Below are 24,092 nucleotides of genomic sequence, written 5' to 3'. Positions count from 1 at the left end.
AAAATTACTTAGAGTTCCCAAACATTATATATATATTTTTTTAGCAGAGAATCTAGAGAATAAAATGGCGATTGTTGCAATATTTTATATCACACGGTATTTGTGCAGCGGTGTTTTAAACGCAAATTTTTGGAAAAGGGACACTTTCATGAATTTTAAAAAATCCAAACAGTAAAGTTACCCCAATTTTTTTGTATAATGTGAAAGATGATGTTACGCCGAGTAAATAGATACCAAACATGTCACCTTTTATAATTGCACGCACTCGTGGAATGGCGACAAACTACGGTACCTATGAATTTCCATAGGTGACGCTTTAAAAAATTTTTACAGTTACCAGGTTTGAGTTACAGAGGAGGTCTAGGGCTAGAATTATTGCTCTCGCTCTGACGATCGCGGCGATACCTCTCATGTATGATTTCAACACCGTTTACATATGCGGGCGCGACTTCTGTATGCGTTTTCTTCGCTGCGCGAGCTCGCGGGGACAGGGGCACTTTAAAAAATTTTTTTTTTTTTTTTATTTATTTTATTTATTTTTTTACTTTATAAATTGTGTTTTTAAAAAAAAATTTTTTTTTTTTTACTTTTATTGCTGTCACAAGGAATGTAAACATCCCTTGTGACAGTAATAGGTGGTGACAGGTACTCTTTATGGAGGGATGGGGGTCTAAAAGACCCCCCATCCCTCCTTTACACTTCAAAGTATTCAGATCGCCGAAAACGGCGATTCTGAATACTGTGTACTTTTTTAAATTCGGCGCCATTGGCAGCCGAGTAAACGGGAAGTGACGTCATGACGTCGCTTCCGCGTTTACAACGAGAAATGCTGGAACGAAGCCGTCCACAGCTTCGTTCCAGCCGCCGAAGGTACCCGTTTGGACACCGGGCCTCCCGATCGCACAGGAGGCCCGGTAACAGCGGCGGGAGGGTGGGATGTCCCCTCCCGCTCCTCCGGTATAACAACCGAGCGGCTTTTAGCCGCATCGGTTGTTATACTCGGGTAGCCGATCGCCCGCTGTAAACAACGGTACCGGGATGATGCCTGCAGCTGCGGGCATCTTCCCGGTATAACCCCGGAAAGACGAGTACGCATATCTGCGTACGGTCGGCGGGAAGGGGTTAAACAGTTTCCTTAGAGTCACCATTTAAGGATTTGTATATTGTGATCATATCCCCTCTTAAGTGTCTCATCTCCAGGGAGAATAAGGCCACATGTCCTTTTTAGAGACCTAAGATTAAAAAGTTTCCTCCCTTAGCTAGATACGCCATTCAAGGATTTGCATACCAGTATCACATTGCCCTCTTAGGCCTTAAACCTGTGGGGAACATGCTTAACTTTTGTAGCTGTTACTCATAACTGCGGTCTTCCAGCCCCATAATTCGCTTTGTTGCCCTTCTTTGGACTTTCTCCAGTTCAAGCACATCCTTCCTGAAGATTGGTGGCCAAAACTGGAACACATACGCAAGAGTGCTAGAATTATAGTTGTATTTCTTGACTAAATACTTTTTTAAATGTGTGCTAATGGTCTGCTAGCCTTGCTGCAGCTTGGCAATGCATGCTTTGATGAGTCTGTGATATATTAGGACCCATTAGAAGGGTATGCCGCTCTCCAAGCCTTACGAACCGTAACAGAAAAACCTCCACCTTCAATGAATGTCAGGTGCAGACTGTGCACAAGTCTATAGAAGCAAGAAAATCCCGGACTGCTGCACTCTGGAAGAGGACATCTTTATTTCATGAATATAAAATCCAACAATAGCCATCAAAACGATCAGAGAATAGCAATAGCTAACGCGTTTCACATACAAAGATGCTTACTCATAGCTATAGTGTACATAGGTGCGAATACAAATAAGTAGAAAAACTGAGTAAAAAACTTCCAATGAAAGGCTGGTAGTGAAGCAATCAAATAATTAATTCATTAAACAATTACCAATTAAAAGGACACACTTTTTGAACATCACATCACATGGGCCGAACATCCCAACAATGAAAAGCACACATGAAAAGGAATGAAAACAAATGGAAGTGAAAATAAACATAAATAAAAATGTTTACAAGACGCATTCTGAAAAAAGCTTGTGTTATTTGCATAGCTTGGAGAAACCACCTGTAAACTATAAGCTATAGTAATATATAGTTATATCCCCCATCAATATTTATGTCATAATGGGAAAATTAATATAATGGTAGCAGTGTAGAGTGTACTAGGAAAACATAGTAAGGAGGCACACTTCAATACACGTGTCAATGTAAAGGACTGTTCTTAGCAGTGCATATAAAATATGCAGCCTGAGTTGTTTTTAACACAAAGTTGTTACAAAAAATCAACAAGAAACAGTCGCTAGAACTCGAAGCACATTTATATGCATTAATGCATTTGTTACCATCTCAAGTTACTGCCATATACGTGTGTTTATACTATAAATCCATAAACGGAAAAAAGAAAAAGACAGCATGATTCAACAGGCCCGCTACTTAGCATACAAAACAAAGAAAGGGAAATATCAGTCAAATAAGAATACCTTTTGGGGCTAAATAAACCCCCTGTTGTGTAGTATTGTTTATCAAACAAGAGTATTCCTAGATTAAACCTTGAAAATGATCAAAGTCTCCTTCCGTTTGCTGCAGTCATGGAATCAAACCATCTATCCAGCTATCTAGCTATTACTGGCTACCGATTATTTGCTATGCGAACAATATATATTATATTATGGATGAAAGTTCGCTGAAAAAATTCAAAAGCTGAAAGTTGAAAAACTAAACCTCAAACAGAGCCAAAGAACCATGTTTAGTGCTATAGTACATAAAAAGGGGGGGGGGGGCAAAAATAGTTCATAATAACGTCTATATAGAACTACACTATAGCAGCATAGATTTACAACATAATAAAATGCACTAATTACCAGTGTTAGTATCCAAATAGTGTCATATTCATATCAGGACCAAAACCGTCAGAACTATCAAAACTACCAAACTAGCGCCCTATGTGTGCTTAGCCCTCTATTTTATGGTGTTTTACTTCCCATCAAACGCAAACATACCTAGAACAGGCTCCGGAGGTAAACAGAGTCTCCCTCCACTCGCTGCAAATAGAACAACAAGTCATGTGTCTGACACCGTTGTTAATACCCAGATCCAAAACTACTACAAAGTTAAACCATCTACCAATGTTTATAAATTGACAATGAAGAGGCCAAACATTGACAGGGAGGTGAAGGAGCCCATATTCATGTACATGATACACTGTCAGAACATATGTCACCCATAGTATAACTATTGCATAGTATGAAAGTAGTAACGTAAATCAACGTGAATTAAGTATGAAAGTAGTAACGTAAATCAACATTTTTGTTACTATCATATATCCATAGCGTCACTATGTTGCCTCTAGGGAGAAAAGAAAAGGAATTTATGTATCCAAGGGACTAAGCTATTTTGCAATGTCCAAAAACAAACAAATAGAAACCATAAAAGTGTATGAGAAATAGATATTCAATTAAATAGTTTGGTTGGAGAAACGTATTTCATCCAACATAGATGCTATTCAATTTATTGATAAAAATGGGACACATCCCATTCGAAGTTGAGCCCGAACGGGAGCCTAGTATTCAAAATAAAAATCCACCGGATCTCTAGTTTACATAGCAAATTAAACTTATCTCCACCTCTAGGTGGTCTCAAGATTTTATCAATGCCTTGAATAGCTAAACTAGAGGTATCCCTATTGTGAACTTCATTCCAGTGCCGTGCAACATTCGTGTTATGATTTTTTTCTATAACATAAAGGTGATCGTATAATCGATCTTTAAGTCTGTGAATTGTTCTTCCAACATACTGCACAGAACATACCATGCAGGTTATAACATATATAACATAACGAGTGTTGCAATTCACAAAGGAATGGATTTTGTGGGGTTTGCCTGTTGATGAAGATATAATTGTATCTCCAAGAGAGTTTAATAAGACTCGTGGCCACTCATTACAATTAGAAGAAAAGAGGTTTAACCTTAAACTACGTAGAGGGTTCTTTACTGTAAGAGCGGCAAGGATGTGGAATTCCCTTCCACAGGCGGTGGTCTCAGCGGGGAGCATTGATAGCTTCAAGAAACTATTAGATAATCACCTGAATGACCGCAACATACAGGGATATACAATGTAATACTGACACATAATCACACACATAGGTTGGACTTGATGGACTTGTGTCTTTTTTCAACCTCACCTACTATGTAACTATGTAAAAACTATGTAACCCTTTATAAATTGGCAATAGGCACAATTTTGTCCCCCACACCTAAAGGTGCCTTTAAAAGATGACCACTTATTTGTGTTGGTTTTACTGGGAAAAAAAAAAAATTATGCGGATGATGCCCTCCTGCTTCTAACAAGTCCTCTTATCACTCTTCCCAACTTACAAGCAACGTTGAATAACTTATCGGCTATTTTGGAACTTCGTATAAATCTTTCCAAAACCACGGCACTGAATATTACCCATCCTGACGACCTGGTTATGCATTTAGATACAATTCCCTAATTGCTGGGCGTCCGATTCCATAGATTACATGGGGATTAAACTCACTAATTCTTAGGACACCTTGTTCTCAGCCAACTACTATCCCTTGCTGCGCTCCTTGACCTCTCATTCCTGGCAGTTCCCCTCCCTCTCTTGGATAGGCCAAATCCATGCAGTCAAAATGAGAATCCTCTATTCCTTTCGGGATTTGACTATACACATCCCCTCCTTCTTTCTACGTCTTTTACAGAACCAAATCCTTCAGTTTATCTGGGCTCATAAATGCCACAAAGTCCCCAGATTGACACTCTATAGCCATAAATTGCAAGGTGGCCTGGGAGCCCCTAATATGGCCAAATATCTGGCAGCCCTGATTTCTCAATTATCCATGTTACATGCTACCTCTGACATTCCGCTGTGGGTGCTCTTGGAACTACTGAATTGCGCCAAAAATTTAGGAAGGACAAAAATAGTCAACTGACAGCACCACATCCCATAATTATCTGTAAAGTAAGGACAAAGGCTAAATTAGCCTAACGGGGATAGGGGAAAAGAGATAAATTCCCTTTTCCCCTGGGACTTTTAAGGTGCTTCTTAACTTGGTGATTAAGCAATAATTTCCGTACCAGTTATAAAATTGTAATTTTTATTAAATAAAGATTAAAAATATCTATGTCTCACACAGAAAGAAAGAGACATAAAAAAGCGCTTAAACATGAATAATTTGAACATAGAGTCATTAACATTATACAATGCTACATAAAGCAGCTACTTATAGGTGCCATAACAATCTGCCACTTGCTCAACATGTTTCGCTCAAATGTGAGCTTCTTCAGGAGTATTTAAAGGCAAATGATTGTGGTGGACTCAAGCTGCAGTGCAACCCTATAGCATAAATGCCCGCATAAAATAGAGCTGGTGCCAACTTTAGAAGTAAGGGATTCTCATGGGGGAGGGGACCTCAATGTCAAAAAGGTGACCACAGGAGTATAATAAAGTACTTGAACAGGCCCTTAAATAGAACCAATTGCTAAACCTGATCGGGACCATAAAGGTCTCCCAGCCAGTACAGATTATAAAGATGGAGAAGGACAACGGAATCTGAAGGGTTAATTCCTGGAAAAGGCACAATGTAAATGTCCTAAGGAAGCGGTTCCCTTCACAGCAGTTTTTTAAACAGGCATCCAACGGCAAATGGGCTTGAGGGGGCTTGAGGCGTCCTCCGTGGCTGAGCACCGATATCGACAACCCAGATTGACACTCTATAGCCATAAATTGCAAGGTGGCCTGGGAGCCCCTAATATGGCCAAATATCTGGCAGCCCTGATTTCTCAATTATCCATGTTACATGCTACCTCTGACATTCCGCTGTGGGTGCTCTTGGAACTACTGAATTGCGCCCCGATTTATTTGCAGGCATTGCTTTTGGCTTCCTCGTAAATTACACCCTCTGACGCTGAGCCTTCTTAAGCACACAGCTTTAAGCTATGAAGGGTTCGGTTCGATATTCGGGAAATTTGATGTCCCTTTTCTTGCCTCTTTTACCAATCATTAATAATCCCCTTTTTCCACCAGGGTTAGAACAGCCTTGTTCCTTCTCCTGGTGGACCTCCCATGGCTTTACCAGGGTGTGTCATTTTCTCACCATGCTCTCGTTTTTGTCTTGAGAAGTCCTCTGGGAGACGATCCCACAGCAGGAACACTTCCATTATTTGCAATTGCGAGATTAGATTTCCTCTCTTCGACGTATCTCCGCTATTCCTTTTCATAAGACGTCTTGAGCATACCTGTCTACACTCCCCGGGGTCCCCTGGCCTTATTTTGTCGCTTTTCACCTCTCTTAATGGTACGCTGTCTCTGTCGACCCTGTCTGTATATCCAAAAGTTCTTCATTCTGCACAACAAACAAATCTTTCAATGGCAGTAAGGGAGCCTTCTGGTATACACTCAATGGCTGTTATGGATGGTTTTCTAATGTCCTTCCCTCCAGTCAGCTCCTGTTTTGCCCTTTCTTTCCATTAAGATGGTGCCTTGAAAGTATTAATTTTTCACATTTTGTCATGTTGCAACCAAAAATGTAAATTTATTTTTTGGGGATTTTATGTGATAGACCAACACAAAGTGGCACTTAATTGTGAAGTGGAAGGAAAATGATAAATGGTTTTCAATTTTTTTTACAAATATCTGAAAAGTGTTGCATGCATTTGTATGCATCCCCTCTAAGTCAATACTTTGTAGAACCACCTTTCACTGCAATTACAGCTGCAAGTCTTTTGGGGTATGGGGAGCATCTATGAACAGCAATTTTCAAGTCTTGCCACAGATGCTGTATTGGATTTAGGTCTGGACTTTGACTGGGCCATTCTAACACATGAATATGCTTTGATATAAACCATTCCATTGTAGCTCTGGCTGTATGTTTAGGGTCGTTGTCCTGCTGTAAGGTGAACCTCCACCCCGGTCTCAAGTCTTTTGCAGACTCGAACAGATTTTCTTCTAAGATCACTCTGTATTTGGCTATATCCATCTTCCCATAAACTCTGACCAGCTTCCCTGTTCCTGCTGAAGAAAAGCATCCCCACAACATGATGTTGCCACCACCATGTTTCATGGTGGGGATGGTGTGTTCAGGGTGATGTGCAGTGTTAGTTTTCCACCACATAACGTTTTGCTTTTAGGCCAAAGTTCAATTTTGGTCTCTTCTGGCCAGAGCACCTTCTTCCACATGTTTGCTGTTTCCCCCACATGGCTTCTCACAAACTGCAAACACGACTTGTTATGGCTTTCTTTCTTTTTTGTTTACAAACGTTTTTATTGCAGAATGATTTAACATCTGGGTGTACAAGCATAGCGGAAACAAGAAGTACATTGGCCGCCAAGCCTGTAACAGCTTAAAATTATATCCCACACAATGCAATCAACATTTCTCAAAACAGTACATAATGAACCCATTAAATCAGAAAAAAAAGAATACAGAAAGTAACAAGAAACCAAAAGAAAATAAAAAGAAACGCACAATTGTGACATATGTGCAACCCTAGCATATTAAAAGTGCCATCATTCAACAAGGATGCTATATTCAACAACTCCTTGAACATAAAGGTTATGGAACATTTAAGGCACTCGTCAGATCGATTATATCAAGTAAGACTATAATCAGACTTATTGTGTTTCGGCCGCTGGGACCAAAGGATCCCCTAGTCTGTCACTAAGCAGGTGGGCCGTCCAAATATTCCATTTACGGTCAAAAATGTGCATGGAGTCCAGGAGAGTATGATGTATTCTTTCCATAGTCCTAATGGACTCCATACGCGAAATCACCTGCGACCAAGATACATGGGAACGTTTCCAGTTCTTTGCTATTGCCCAATGAATTGCACTAAAAAGAGTGTGAATTAATTTCTGTAGGGGGGGGGGGACAGCTGGGAGCTCCGCAAACAGCAGACACATTTGACAGGTCAAGGTAATCTATACTCCAGAGAGAAGTGTTATAATGTGTGCAACAGCATACCCCTGTCCTGGCATCCTCTAAAGCATGTGCCAGGAACCAGAGGATACATTCTGTAGAGACGGTCCGGAGTGTAATACCATCTTGTGTGAAGTTTGAGTACCGTTTCCTTTATGGATATAGAGCGTGTACATTTGTGCATGTTATCTATCATATCCTGCCAGTCCTCAGCAGAGAACTCTTGGGCCATCTCAGCCTCCCATGCCTCCATTGCCATAGATTTTTGGGGGGAGTTGAAATCGTTAAGGTATCTATAAAGTATGGAGATGGTCCCCTTATCCCTCGAAGCCTCCCCACATAGAAATTCAAATGAAGTCTTCGACAGTTCCACTCCGCCCGCAATAAGTGCAGAGTAAAAGTGTCCTATTTGCACGTATTGGTGAAACTCGGATCGACCCAGAGCGTGGGTTTGCTGCAAGTGAGCGAAAGAACAAAAGGAGGCATCCTGCAACAAAGATTTAAGGCTCACCAATTCCTTCGCAATCCAGTTAAAGAATGACGATGCGGAGGAAAAGGCCGGAGGGAATGAGGGTTCTCCTAATAAGGAAGATAGAAGGGGCGTACCCGATTTGTAATTTAAACTTCTTAGAGTAGAGGGACCATAGATAAAGTGATTGGCCTACTATATTATTAAGAGGGGTGATGTCTTTTGGAGATATGGAGCGTGACCAAAGAAGACCCGGGAGGTAATAAGGAGCCACCGAGATCCGCTCAAAGTGTAGCCATGGTATAGAGGCTGGGGATGTATGCCACTGCGCCAATTGGATAAGGCGGGATGCCAGGAAGTACTTCCATAGATCCGGGCATCCCAAGCCCCCCCCCTCACCTGAGTTCTATACATCAATATACGTCCCATTCGGGGTTTTTTGTTTTGCCATATAAACCTGAGCAGATCCGTCTGGATCATCTGCAAAGCTGAGCGAGAGACATACAGAGGCAGGGACCTGAAGAGGAATAAAAGTTTAGGGAGGATGTTCATTTTAACTGCTTTGATACTTCCTAAGAATGATATACGATATGAGGACCATTGATTTAAAAGGTGCTTGACATTAGAGAAAGCTGGAGGGTAGTTTAAGGAGTATATCTGTTTGAGAGAAGGGGCTAGTTTAATACCTAAATATTGCAAAGAAACATGATTCCATGAGAACCTAAATTTTTCTTTAAGAGTAGTCCATAGAAGTTGTGGAAGGTGAATGGGCAAAGCCGAACACTTGGAGGGGTTAACACCTAGGCCCGTTAACTTATGGAAGGAGTCAAGGGAGGACATAAGATTATGGAGGGAGACTAGAGGGTCAGAAATAAATAAAAGTACATTGTCCGCATAAAGGCTAAGTTTAAATTCCCGACCACCTTTCGTGTATCCCTTAATGTTCGGGTCATTGGAGATGGATCTAGACAGGGGCTCCATGGCAAGCGCAAACAAAAGAGGGGAGAGGGGACACCCCTGTCTAGTGCCACATTTCAGAGAAACATAGTCTGAGTTACATCCCGGAAGCTTTATACGGGTACTGGGGTGATGGTAAAGGGCTTTAAAGCCATGTATAAATGCCCCACTAAATCCAAATTTTAATAACACTGTGTCCAGATACGTCCAATGAACACTGTCAAATGCTTTGTTTATGTCCAAACTCAAAAGTAATACTAGGTTCGAGTGCATATGAGCGTCTTGGAGAATATTGGTGGCTAAACGAATGTTATCCATGATCTGCCTCGATGGGATAAAGCCAGTTTGGTTGGGGGATATCAAGGTTGTTATAACTTTAGCCAGTCTGTCTGCCAAAATTCGTCCAAATATCTTTAGGTCATTATTTATAACAGAAATGGGGCGGAAATTTTGGGGAAGGGTATGATCTTTGCTTGGTTTGGGAATGAGGGACATGTTCGCTAGCAACATTTCCTTCGGGAATTGTTTCCCTTTGAGAATATGGTTATACAGGTTAGTCAGTGTAGGAAGTAAAGATTCAGAAAATTTTTTGTAGTAGACGGCAGAGAATCCGTCAGTGCCTGGGGCTTTGGAGGGTTTAAAGGAGGAGATGATAGATGCAACTTCCTCTGACGAACAGGGGGCATTGAGGATTCCCAACTGCTCCTCTGATAGCTGAGGAAGCAAGAGGGTATCTAACCAAGACTGTGTGGGAGGAGGAAGAGAAGGGTCTGGGCCTGAAAATAGTTTCTGGTAGAAGGAGGAAAATATATTTAGAACGTGTTTGGGATAGGAGGTGAGGTTGCCGTTATGATCTTTCAATTTATAAAGGTGGGTCGGTTGGGTGGACTGTTTGAGCTTACGCGCAAACATCGTGGAAGCTGAGTTACTATGAAGGAGGAAGCGGGCTTTGGACCATCGAAGAGATTTTTCTATGTGTCCTGAAAGTATGTCATCTAGGGCCCTTCTCTTTTCAGTGATCTTGAGGAGCAATTCCTGTGAAGGTGTCTGAGTGTGTCTGTGATACAGTTGTTCTAGTTCTAAGGTGAGTTTATGAGTCTCCTTTTGTTTTTGGCGTTTTTGAGTAGTGGAGATTTCTATTAGGTGGCCCCTCATCACAGCTTTATGGGCTGCCCAAAGGGAGATGGGAGAAATATCCTCCACATTGTTGAGCCTAAAATATTCATTGAGGCGCTCCAACAGCTGAGTCAGGATCACAGGGTCAGTAAGTAGTGCGTCATTAAGGCGCCAGGACCTGGCCGCATGTGGGAGGCCTAGACAAGAAATATAGGTGGAGACCATGTGATGGTCCGACCAGGGGCAAATATGTATATTGGCTGAGGTAGAGTTCACTGTCAGAGAAGGAGTGCAGAAAATATAATCCAGGCGGGAGTAGCTATCATGGGGGTGGGAATAAAAAGTGTATTCTTTAGAGCCTATGTTATGGGCCCTCCAGACATCTATTAGTTGAGAGGTCTTCAGGGAATGTTGAAGGGATTTGGGAAAGGCCTTAGAGGTAGGGCATGTTCGGCTTCTATCTAGCCCTGAGTGGGCTACTAAGTTAAAATCACCTCCAATTAACATGTGGGGGGAGTGGAATCTATCCAGGGTCTGGAAAAATTCTTTAAAAAATGTAGCCTGTGAGGCATTAGGCGCATACACTGAGGCCAAGGTTAACTGTTTATTCTGGATGGAACCCTGTACTATCACAAATCGACTGCCTGGATCTTTATATATCTGTTGAGCCTGAAACAGCACCGAGTTTTTAATGAGGATAGCAGCCCTCCTAGACCTGGACCCATAGGTGGTGAAGTAACACTGTTTAAAAGTTTTATCCAAATACGATGGGTGGTTATCCCTGGAGAAATGTGTCTCCTGAAGTAGAATAACATCAGCTCCAAGAGATTTATAAGCTTTAAATGCTTTTCGACTTTTTTGAGGGGAATTAAATCCTTCAGGGAAATTACTTTAATACCCATGGTGTATTAATAGTGGGATAGTTAGGATCAAAAAGGGGTCCAGGTCGAGAGGGGGCGCCCACACAACAGTATAATCTATCCCAAGGTAAGACACAACTAAGGTGTATAACCTTACAGGGATATGTGCAAATTCAATCTGAAACAGCAACACATGTATCACTAGGACGGAGCCTTCTGATGTGAGTAGCACAAAAAAAAGCAAAAAAATAAAACCAGGAACAAAAAGGAACAAAGAAACTGAGAGCCAGGCCAAAAAATGGCCAGACATAATCTAGGGGGGTCATGGGGAAAGACATCCCATAGACCCAAAAAGAGGTGTCCATTCGGACCAAGGGGTCCAACACTCTGAGTTTTTGTGTCCGTGTAATCTGAGAGTTTACCTGTGAGGGATCCACCCATTCTGACATCACTAAACAGATGAAGAGCCAGCAGGCCCCCAATGGTGAAGAGTGTAGGGTCAATCAAGCGGACGCAACCGGGAATCCGCAATGAGCCGGGAGAGTCATGGAGTATCAAAGCATGGTGGGAGAGGATCATAGTTCTCCACCTTGAGGGAAAAAAACAAAAGGAGACAAAAAAAAGAAAAAGGTAGAAAGATGTGACAAAAAGATAAAAATGAGAGTAGCTGTTAGTCACGGCGTTGATCTCGGCGATCTCTTCTGGGTGGTGGGGTAGCCCAAATAGCTGAGTGACGTGGAGTGGACGGTAGCCTGGGCAGGGAAGCCGCGTCTAGGAGGCCCAGCTTCACCAGCAATTCCTTGCCTTCTGCTATCGTGGTCACAGTATAGGTCGTGCCATTATGGGGCACCTGAAGCTTGAAGGGGAAGCGCCATCCGTAGCGAATACTTGCAGACTGTAGGACTGATGTAACCTCTTACATCTTCCTGCGCTTGTCAAGGGTAGTGGGGGAGATATCCGGGTAAAGTTGAACAGGAGTTCCCTCTAGACGAATATTGGGGGTGTTTCTTGAGGCCCTGAGGATGTCCTCTTTGATCAAGAAGTCCTTGAAGCAGAGCACTATGTCTCCTGGAGGCTTCTCCGGAGGAGGGGGAGGGGCAGGGCCCTATGAATCCTATCACAGGAAAAGGCCATCAAAGGGGAGTCAGGCAGGAGAGATTGAAATAGCTTCTGAATAGCAGGTAATAAATCGGTAACCGATTCAGGTACTCCACGCACCCTAAGATTATTGCGTCGATTCCTGTTGTCTAGGTCCTCAATGTGAGCTTGGAGTTGCAGGACCATTTCAGACAGGGGTTCATGCTCCTTTCTGAGATCTGAGTACACTAGGGACAGCTTGTCATGTTTGGTCTCCAGCAAATCAGTTCTGCTCCCCAGAGCTGCAATCTCAAGAGACAACGTGTTGGTAGATTTATGCAGCTCTGATTGGAATTTCTGGGCAATCTTGTCATACATTAGAGTGAGACTCTCATCCAGATCTGCCTTAGTAAGTTGTAAAGAATACTCACAGTCTCCCAGGGACTGTGACGGTGAGGAAGCTGCAGCAGGATGGTGTGCCTGTGACTGTGTCCTCCAGGCGCCATCTTGGGCCTGCATGTTGCTCTCTCTCACTCTCAACAAGTAGGTCGTAAGTGATCGTTGGGCTGGTTTACTGCAGCGATTTTTGGGTCCTGGCATGCGCTGGATGCTCCTCCAGGGGTGCTGGGAAGAATCGGAGTGAAACTCTGTGTGGATGGCCCCGGGGAAGTGCCGTTCGTCGCCACGGCTCACGGAGCTCTCAGCCCTTGCTTCCTCCTCGGTTCGCGCCACGCATGCGCCGCCCTTATGGCTTTCTTTCAACAATGGCTTTCTTCTTTCCACTCTTCCATAAAGGTCAGATTTGTGGAGTGCACAACTTATAGTTGTCCTGTGAACAGATTCTGCCACCTGAACTGTGGATCTCTGCAGCTCCTCCAGAGTTAACATGGGCCTCTTGGCTGCTCCTCTAATGCCCGGCCTGTCAGTTTAGGTGAATGGCCATGTCTTCGTGGGTTAGCAGTTGTGCCATACTCTTTCCATTTTTGGATTTACGGATTGAACAGTGCTCCGTGAGATGTTTAAAGCTTGCTTTAAACTTCTCCACAACTTTATCCCTGACCTGTCTGGTGTGTTCCTTGGCCTTCATGATGCTGTTTGTTCACTAAGGTTCTCTAACAACCCTCTGTGGGCTTCACAGAACAGCTGTATTTATGCTGAGATTACTATTTACTAATTAGTTGACTTCTGAAGGCAATTGGTTTCACTAGATTTTAGTTAGGGGTATCAGAGTAAAGGGGCTAAATACAAATGCACGCTACACTTTTCAGATTTTTATGTGTAAAAAATTTTGAAAACCATTTATCATTTTCCTTCTACTTCACAATGATGTGCCCCTTTGTGTTGGTCTATCACATTTAAAATAAAACGCGTTTTCGTTTTTGGTTGTAACATGACAAAAATGTGGAAAATTTCAAGGGGTATGAATACTTTTTCAAGGCAATGTATGTCTCATGTAATTCCAACCATAGCAGTTGAGACCTTAGAAAAACCCAAATTTGTTGCGCTGGGAGCCTATAATATCTTAAATTAAAATTAGTATTAAACCGCAACTATCACAATATGCATGGACAAAACACAACCAAAATATATAGAAAATGGTGAAGCGAAAAAAGTCAAACATGAACCCAAAATATATTGCTGGCACAGACTCAACTGGCAAAAACATATAAATGTAATCCACTTTTAAAAAGTCCGAAATAAGCCAAAGGGATGTGTCTTGAGGTATCAAATAAGAGAAGAGACCGACACCGTCGCCCAAACACACTGCCTCTTACCCATAGGTAGATGTTAACAAGCATGGATATTAAGCACAGGGATGACTCTGTATCTCCTTCACAGTCTCAATACCCAGTTAAGAAAAAAAAGAGACTCCTCATAGTGCAGACATCCAAATGTTAGTTTATTGATAAAAAACTAAAAAGTTTTGCACTCACATTTCAGCAGGTTAATATAGGCATTGTAGGAAACGTCCAGCGTTGCCAACCCACTAAATGGCCGCCATGTCCCAGCATGCAAGTCGCGTCACACGTCAACAACGCGTCACACGTCACAACTCCTCCACCCAGATGAGACCTTGTGACCTAGGATCTAGCGCACATTTGAGTTACTTTTTATATCTGCATACGTTTCACCCTTTTTATATATTTTTTTCATATTTTATTTTTAGTTTTTAGATTTCATTGAGCACAAGTATTGATTGCGGTAGATTTTAAATCATATAATTTATTAATAATATGTTTTTTCTTTATTACCTCCCCCCTTCCTATCCGTTATTATCTCCCCTCCTTTTATTTTTTTCTTTATTACCCTCCCTTCCTATTTTTTTTTTTCCGTTTTATCTCCCTTGGCCATTGACAATATTCTTCAATGTGATGGTATGTGCATAATGGGTCCAAAAATCTTTAGCCTTCTCGATAGGATAATTATAATCCAAACACATATACTTTATATTATATTAACCTGTTATCAATTTCTATTTTTTGGGTTTTGTGTCTTAATTTTTAGGTTTAAGTTTGGTTTATTGTATTTTATCTTTTATTATCATTATTTTCAATTATTTATTGATTGTGTGCCTTGTTGTAAGATGATAATGTTATGGTGCTTGGTTCCTGTGGAAGCCAAAGGGAAGTTTTTTCCCTTTTAGGACCTAATTTCCATGCCCCGTAGTTCCTATTTAAACTTTCCAGGCTGTCCAAGTCCCGTGATTTGATAAAGGGCCATGCCCGAAGTGGGTTGTCATGACTACAGCCTGCTGAAAGCCTTCCATCTGCTCTTCTACTGCATCCAAGCCTTGTTGTGGTGAGTTGGTCAGACATAAATCTGTGTTGGTAACCTCACATCCGGCGCACCGCCCGACTACACCAGCTGTACCATCCGGTGGTTTGGAGTCCTTTGCCCAGTTTATTGGGGGCCTGTCTACATCACTGACCCTTACAGGTTCAACCAGTGGTCTGTTATCCTTTACATTGGGTGGATGCCCATGCAACATCTGGCACCTACACAGCTTTTTGACCGCCCCCAGCACTGGCTCCGATATGCCGGAGTCAGCTTTCCGAGGATTGGGTGAGATCGAGGTTCATAATCAAGCATGATGTTTAACATTGTCAGCCATATTTTAACCCTTTCCATTCTTGGAAATCTTTTTACTTTGATTTCACAATAAATCTTTTAATAACAAACTGTGAGAAAGGTTTATGACTTTTCCGAGGTATGCCTCAAGTGGTTTGTAGCCATCATCCCCCAGCGCTGGATTAAGAGGAATTTTTTGTTTGTTGGAAAGCAACTTTACCTCCCATGTTTGATAGGAGAGATTCATGTTATTTTGTAAGAGATGGGCGCTACATTTTTCAAGGTTTCAACTGAACTGCAAATTATATGCTGTCATAGGGTGCAGCAAGTAGATAACTTAATTTGTTTTATTCACTAAATTTAACAAATCCTAATTTGAAATGGTCTTATTTTTAACTAAAGGCTTTATGACTTTGTTTTGTCCTGTTTGCATGTTTTGTAAGTATGTGTTCATCCTTTTGCAGGTTAGATGAAGATGGCAAAGTATTAACTCCAGAAGAGTTACTATACCGAGTAGGTATTTGTAATTACTATATTGGCTTTCACCGAGGCAGCTGAATAAGCAAGTCAATCAAACTACTCTTTCCTGAAAAGACAATGAGACTGTATAGCCCTGGGCTTATTTTCCAAAGAAATAAGGTGTTGTATTGCAAGTCAGTTTGGCCCATTTATTTCTGAAAAGCCGAATGCTTGCACTTTGGGAATATCTTAGCCAAACTGAGAAGAAAATTCTGGACCAATGTACAAGCAGCCTATAAAGGTGTCTGTGTAATGCACCAGCCCAGGTGCAGTATGGTGCACAGCTGGTTTACAAAACAGTGTTTGGCCAGGTTAAGAATGTTTTCAATATTTCTGTATGCTTTAATTAACAGCACAACCTGCTTCTTGAAATGTTGGGCTGTGAAAAGAATGTAATAGAACATCAAAAATAACTCTAAATTTAAGTGCCATATATTGCAAAACATTAATTATTAACAAGGCATGTGTTTACTGAATTTACCACTTTTGAGATAAAGATTGCATGAGTTATTAAGGGCGGGGGGGGGGATGCTTGGGGCAGGGGAAGCCAACCCTACCAGGAGAACACAGTTATTATTGCTAGCGGCTGTAACAGTCGCTAGCGATAATAGCATGGAAAATGTAGCGGGTTGGTTGTACCGTACATTCAGCCTGCCCATACATGGAACCATCTATGGCTGGCTTTAAATGTTGCTTGCCCTCTGTCTTTACTAATATTGCATAACATTGGTAATGATTAGCAGTGTAAATACCTTTATCTTACTCGTACAATACAGGACTTGTATTTATAGACCATGGGTTATATACAAGCTATCTTCAGGTGATTATACACTGGCAAAAAAAACTTTGCTGGAGCCACCCATACTGCATGCTCATATAAACCCATAAACCTCACCCACTCAATGAGACTCTATTTTTTTGCTGGAGTCCTTGGGCTATTTTTGTTGCCTTTTTAAACATAAAATCGGTCAAAATCTGACTGTGTATTGCCATAGACCATCTAAAATTTTCCAGATTGATACCCCACTGTGTACCTTTGGGACAGTACCCCGACCCCTGTGCTGGCTTCAGGCACTTTATCCTGCATTAGGTGCTTACCTTGACACAAAGTGCAATGTGTGTTAGCTGCAGGGTACTATACAGCTGCGGGGCCATGGTCCATATCTATGGTTCCCAGACCCTGAAGATCCCTTTGGATTAATGCCCACCTTGACAAGTGCATCCTGAACCCTAACAGGCTCAGCAACATAGATTGTAAAAAATAGGGTTTCCCTGTATTTTAGCACTGGTTCCTGGCTATTAATAGACAACCTGCAGTGCTTGGCACACAATTCAGATACATAGGCAAAGGAATCAGGAGTTACATAGTAGGTGATTATATGTCAGTATTACATTGTATATCCCTGTATGTTGCGGTCGTTCAGGTGCTTATCTAATAGCTTCTTGAAACTGCCGATGCCCCCCACTGAGACCAGTGCCTGTGGAAGGGAATTCCACATCCTTGCCACTCTTACAGTAAAGAACCCTCTACGTAGTTTAAGGTTAAACCTCTTTTCTTCTAATTTTAATGAGTGGCCACGAGTCTTGTTAAACTCCCTTCCGCCAAAAAGGTTTTATCCCTATTGTGGGTTCACCAGTATGGTATTTGTATATTGAAATCATATCCCCTCTCAAGCGTCTCTTCTCCAGAGAGAATAAGTTCAGTGCTCACAACCTTTCCTCATAAATAATATCCTCCAGACCCTTTATTAGCTTTGTCGACCTTCTTTGTACTCGCTCCATTTCCAGTACATCCTTCCTGAGGACTGGTGCCTAGAACTGGAAAGCATACTCTAGGTGCAGCCAGACCAGAGTCTTGTAGAGCCAAAGAATTATTGTTTTATCTCTGAACTGAATCCCCTTTTTAATGCATGCCAATATTCTGTTTGCTTTGTTAGCAGCAGCTTGGCATTGCATGCCATTGCTGAGCCTATCATCTACTAGGACCCCCAGGTCCTTTTCCATCCTAGATTCCCCCAGAGGTTCTCCGCCCAGTGTATAGATTGCATCCATATTTTTGCCACCCAAATGCATTATTTTCCATTTCTCTACATTGAACCTCATTTGCCATGTAGTTGCCCACCCCATTAATTTGTTCAGATCTTTTTGCAAGGTTTCCACATCCTGCGGAGAAGTTATTGCCCTGCTTAGCTTAGTATCGTCTGCAAATACAGAGATTGAACTGTTTACCCCATCCTCCAGGTCGTTTATGAACAAATTAAACAGGATTGGTCCCAGCACAGAACCCTAGGGGACCCCACTACCTACCCCTGACCATTCCGAGTATTCCCCATTTATATCTACCCTCTAAACTCACCCTTGTAGCCAGTTTTCAATCCATATACTCACCCTAAAGTCCATGCCAACGGACCTTATTTTGTACAGTAAACGTTTATGGGGAACTGTGTCAAATGCTTTTGCAAAATCCAGATACACCACATCTATGGGCCTTCCTTTATCTAGATGGCAACTCACCTCCTCATAGAAGGTTAATAGATTGGTTTGGCAAGAACGATTCCTCATTAATCCATGCTGATTACTGCTAATGATACCGTTCTCATAACTAAAATCTTGTATATAGTCCCTTATCATCCCCTCCAAGAGTTTACATACTATTGATGTTAGGCTAACTGGTCTGTAATTCCCAGGGAAGTATTTTGGGCCCTTTTTTAAATATTGGTTCTACATTGGCTTTTCTCCAATCAGCTGGTACCATTCCAGTCAGTAGACTGTCAGTAAAAATTAGGAACAATGGTCTGGCAATTACTTGACTGAGTTCCTCAAGTACCCTCGGGTGCAAGCCATCTGGTCCCAGTAATTTATTAATCTTACGTTTCCCAAGTCTAATTTTAATTCTGTCCTCTGTTAACCATGGAGGTGCTTCCTTTGATGAGAATAAACACTAAAGTTTTGGTTACTGATGCCCCTTTATTCCCTCGTGAAGACTGAGGAGAAGAATCAATTCAATACCTTCGTCATCTCCCCATCCTTTGTAACCAGATGCCCTTCCTCTTCCCATTATTTAATGGGGCCAATATGGTCTGTCCTCCCTTTTTTACTGTTTACATACTTTAATAAATGGGATTTTTTTTTTGCTCTCCTCCGCTATGTGTCTTTCATGTTCTACCTTAGCCGTCCTTATTGCACCCTTACATTTCTTGTTGCATTCTTTATAAAGTCTGAATGTTGATGATGATTCCTCAACCTTGTATTTTTTGAAGGCCTTCTCCTTTGCTTTTATATGCATTTTTACATTGAAGTTAAGCCATCCAGGACTTTGGTTCGCTCTTTTAAATTTATTACCCAATGGGATGCATTGGCTAATGCCCTTATTTAATATGCTCTTAAAGCAAACCCATCTCTCCTCTGTGTTCTTTGTTCCTAAGATTTTATCCCAGTTTATGCCTTCTAGCAAGGTTTGTAGTTTAGGGAAGTTGGCTCTTTTGAAATTCAGTCTTTGTATTCCCCTTATGTTTCCTATTTGTGTGATTTATACTGAGGCCAATTGACCTGTGATCGCTGTTGCCTAAATTGCCCCGTATTTCCACATTTGTGATCAGGTCTGTATTGTTGGTAATCAGTAGATCTAGTAATGCATTATTTCTAGTTGCGTCTACCATCTGACCCATAAAATTGTCCTGCAAGACATTTAGAAACTGGCGATCCTTGGATGAATGCGTAGTTCCCTCCGCCCAGTCTATGTCTGGATAATTAAAATCCCCCATTATGATAACACTTCCCATCCTTGCTGCTAATCCAAATTGTGATAGGAGATCTGTCTCCCCTTCCTCCCTCAGGTTAGGGGGCCTATAGCATACTCCCAGTATTATTTCCACCTTAGCTTCATCCCTCTGGAGCTCTACTCATAAGGATTCCACCTCCTCCCTAGCTCCCTTAGTGATGTCATCTTTCACATTCACTTGTACATTATTCTTGATATATAGGCATACCCCTCCCCCTTTTTTACCCTCTCTATCCTTGCGATAAAGGGTATACCCTTGAATGGTTTCCATCCAATCATGAGAGCTGTTGAACCAGGTCTCTGAAATTCCCACAAAATCCAAATCCTCCTCGTACAACAGTATCTCTAGTTCACCCATCTTGTCCGCCAGGCTCCTGGCATTAGTGAACATGCCACATAGTTTAGACTGGTCACATATTATCCTCTTAATGGGTGTTCTGAGATTGCAACTAGGACTTGCTACTATACTTACCTTGGGTTTATGTGCTTTGGTCAACCTACCACTAATGCCCCCAATACTACCCTCTGGAATATGTTCCGCGCTGACTATCTCTACCTCTGGACCCTCCCCCCCATCGCCTAGTTCACTTTTTATGTTACTCCCTGTAATATTTGTTTTTAATGTTTTCGGTGCAATTGTCATGTTAAATGTCATATTTTTACACCATCCTTACTTCTCATTGTCTCAGGATAATGATGTAGTCATGGCACGCTTTAGTGCCTAGGTTATAGCGACTTCTGTATTCTGGACAGACAAAACCCCAACCCCTTTGCAACCATTTCAGTAGTACCCATCCGGGAATCCTCTCACCTAAGCAGTGGAGGATCATGTTCTATTATGATGCTGATTTTATCTCACTCTTAGCACACATTAATGTGGAGTTCTTTGTAATGTATTTGCCACTCCAGAACCTTTGGCTTCCAGGGGAGAAAAACACTATGCTTTTTCTTTCCCCCCCTGACATTCTCATGCATCAGAGATGGAGACACCATACCTGTTTGAGGATGAAATAGAGGAAAGGAAGGGGTTGCAGATATTGTAGCAGAAGCTGCAGAGGATTTTGCAGCCCCTGCATTTTAGGAGCAGCAAGCTATGGCTTCTCAACCAATGCTCTCCACTGTCAAGTTTGCATATGGTGGTGGTCCTCAGGGATCTGCAAGGTAAAGCCGAAGGGACAAGGAGGGCTTCCACATATTTATCCATGGTTTTTACAGCAAAAAACAAGGGGAGAAGAGATGGGAGAACCCTTATGGTGTAATAAGTATATATTTTTTGAATTTATTTGTTCCCAGAGTGCTGGCTTAAATAAAAATGTAGGAAAACATACATCTGGCAATGTTGCAGTAACCCATCCAGTTATGACAACACATCCTGTTTCCATGCAAGGTAAAGTTGTCCAAAGACAAAGAGGCGGTCCTCTATGAAACATGTAACCATGCCACCTAACCTCCGGAGCCACATGTGTTCCACCGATCGCTGACTACCGGTCCTTCGGCGCTCTTTTAGGCTCCCATCAATATCTACAGAATCCCAGTGACTGTGGAACCCTGCCTGGCTCTTCAGTTCCCAGTGGACCTAAGTGACTGACAGACCTGTGTGAGGCTGGGAGTCCCATGCCATATATAGGCACTGATTCACCTACTTCTGTTGTTATACACTAGCGTGTTTTTCCATGACTATTTTGCTACACAGTCTGCTGCCCCTGGTGGTCTCTTTTTGGTATTACAGGTACAAGTGCTGCATATTTTTATTCTGAGATCTACTCCCGGAGGCTTCTGTGTATGTATATACTTACGTGCCAGACACCACCATGTGTGTTGTCTAAGTTGCCAATTGTAATTGCTGGTGCCACTAAAAAATAGCATTTCTCTTGGGCATCAAGTATCTATAGCCCAGATTTGCAAGGCCGGCACCTGGTCATCTGTTCACACTTTCTCCATTTTCTACCCAGTGGATGTTTAGGCTTTGTCCGATGCAAGCTTCAGCTGCAAAGTGCATCAAGCACTTTCAGCTGCAAAGTGCATCAAGTGTTTTTCGGTTCTTTAACCCTTGTTTTACTTGCGGGCCAGTTGGCAGCTCTGTTTGCTAGTATAGTACTGAACACATAAAAACTGGAGTCTCGTGGAGTAGGTGGGGTTATATGACCATACAGTGGGTGCAAGACTAGCAAAGCTTCGGATCACCTGAAGGTATTCCGCATTTAACCCATGGTCTATGACTATAAGTCTGTAATTTACTCCAAGATAAGGTATTTACAGGTAACTCAAAATTTCAATTTTTTAATCTGTCTACTAAAAGTCACATGGTTTCAGGTCCTGTGCAGCTACTGTGAACGCCGACAACAGTGAGGAATTTCCAGAGCAGTGGCTTCATCCCACCAGTGCCAATGCTCTGACTATTGTGCAAGTCACCTCCCACCAGCCCCCGCAGGCTCCTGTTCCTGGGCAACTGGTCTGAAGAGACTCCAACCACACCCAGAGCAGTTGCACCATTGAGGTGACCCTACAGCTGTGGGAATTCTTTGCTTTTGTCAGCTCTTGCAGCATTAATGCTTGCTTAGTACATAGTCATACAAGAGTACTAAAGGTTTAAAAAGGCACTCACAATGATAAGCAGATGATTATCTAGAGGGTTTTTTTTTCTTTTTTACATTTTTTTAAGGGCAAAAGAAAAGAGAATAATTATCCTCTCTCTTTTTTTGGCCTTAAATGTAAAAAAAATGTAAATGTAAAAAAAAGCTATGGTGTGAATTGGGGTTGGGAAAGGGGAAAAATTAGGTGGGGCTGCTTCATGGGAGCAATTCTTTTTATTTATCTAAGGTGTGTATTCAGAGTCCATTGGGTGTCCTGCAATGGTTATATATTTTGTGGTTTGACGGTTTGTATACAGTACAAACAGTATTTCCTGAATTGGTCTAAATGATGCAGTTGGGTCCAACGTTTGTATTATACTGTTCACCCTGGTGAACCATTGGCCGAGTGTTTGGAACGTTGCATGCATTTGCAGCATTTAGCAAATTACAAAAGAGTTCTGATATCTTTTTCCAGACACGAGTGTCATCAGTTATAATTGTCCACAGAAAAAAAACACATTTTTGACAGAGGGTTAAACAAATGTTAATGTTTAAACACAACTTTGCAACGTTGACATGTGTTAGTAAAGCTGTACAAATCATTACAACTACTTTGTGTATTCACATGGAAGAAAAACTGGCCCAAAATCGAAAAAAAAATATATATTTTTTAAAATTTAGCTGTAAATTTCTTGCTTTGACCATAAATTACCACCAAATAACAACCCAAAATGAATTGTCCTGCTTTTGCCAATAGCAGTGATACCACCTATGTGTATGTTTGTTGTGTATACTCATAGTAGGGCCCATAAACAATAATGCGCATTTTCCCTTTTTATCCTACCTAAAACACACTGACAATGATACTAATTTAAAAAATTACCTGACCTTGACCTTTGACCATTACCTTGACTTTAACATTAATCCTGCCACTGACCTAGGTCACACCTTGATCTAGCTATTTTTTTAATTTAAATTTTTTTTTTTGCATTTTTTGTTTGTTAATATGTTTCTCCCCTGTGAGGAGAAAAAGATACAATGTATCTTTCTCTCCATTCAGAGGAAAGGAGAAAGAAAACACGTGGGTGGACTGCACAGTGACAAATTACTGTTGTAGCCAGTCAGAGGCAATCACAGCGATCAGATGACCGTGCTGGGAACATGCTCTGCAGTGCGCTTCCAGCACAAACACAGGTACGCATATATGCATCCTCAAGGATAAAGACCCACTTCTGTGAGGCCGTATATATGTGTACAGTCAGCGGGAAGGAGTTAAGGCTTATCTAATGTCAGACATGTTTAAAGTTCAGCCTGTGTGACCACCATTGCTGCCGCTATAGATTCAGGGTCCATGCATACCGGCTTTAAAAACACTGCTTCTACAGAAGTTTTAAATTTTGTCTGTAGAAGCAGCTCAATGTTATACTATGTGTACATGTACATTAGGACATTTAGAGGCATATTTTAAGCTCGGCGTATAGAGGCAGAAAAAAAAAAACCCTTCTGCTTTGCCTTTTTATTGGAGTTTTCTGGAAACCCTAAACACTCCTAAACATGTGTACAAAAATGCTCTATATGAGTGTTTTTATTTTTGTTTTGTTTTTTGCCTTGGGAATCTTTCATTTATTTAAGCCCATTATGCATGAAGCCACAATGGAGAAATGAGGGTAGACACAAAGGGATAG

The 24,092-nt window shown here is 41.7% G+C and overlaps 1 protein-coding gene across 7 annotated transcripts in view; it reads left to right on the top strand.

Moving 5' to 3' along the window:
- SGSM3 (small G protein signaling modulator 3) overlaps positions 1-24,092 on the top strand; it is a 746,342-nt gene that overhangs the window by 618,564 nt on the left and 103,686 nt on the right. For all 7 annotated transcript variants that reach the window (XM_073592651.1, XM_073592650.1, XM_073592644.1 and 4 more), the window contains one exon: positions 15,999-16,047. In XM_073592651.1, coding sequence (XP_073448752.1) covers positions 15,999-16,047 — 49 coding nt within the window. The remainder of the gene's footprint in view (positions 1-15,998; positions 16,048-24,092) is intronic.

This window comes from Aquarana catesbeiana, linkage group LG07 (genome assembly GCF_042186555.1).
Source record: "Aquarana catesbeiana isolate 2022-GZ linkage group LG07, ASM4218655v1, whole genome shotgun sequence".
NCBI lineage: Eukaryota > Metazoa > Chordata > Amphibia > Anura > Ranidae > Aquarana > Aquarana catesbeiana.
The sequence above is the reverse complement of the archived record's forward strand: the minus strand, read 5'-3'. Positions and strand labels throughout refer to the sequence as shown.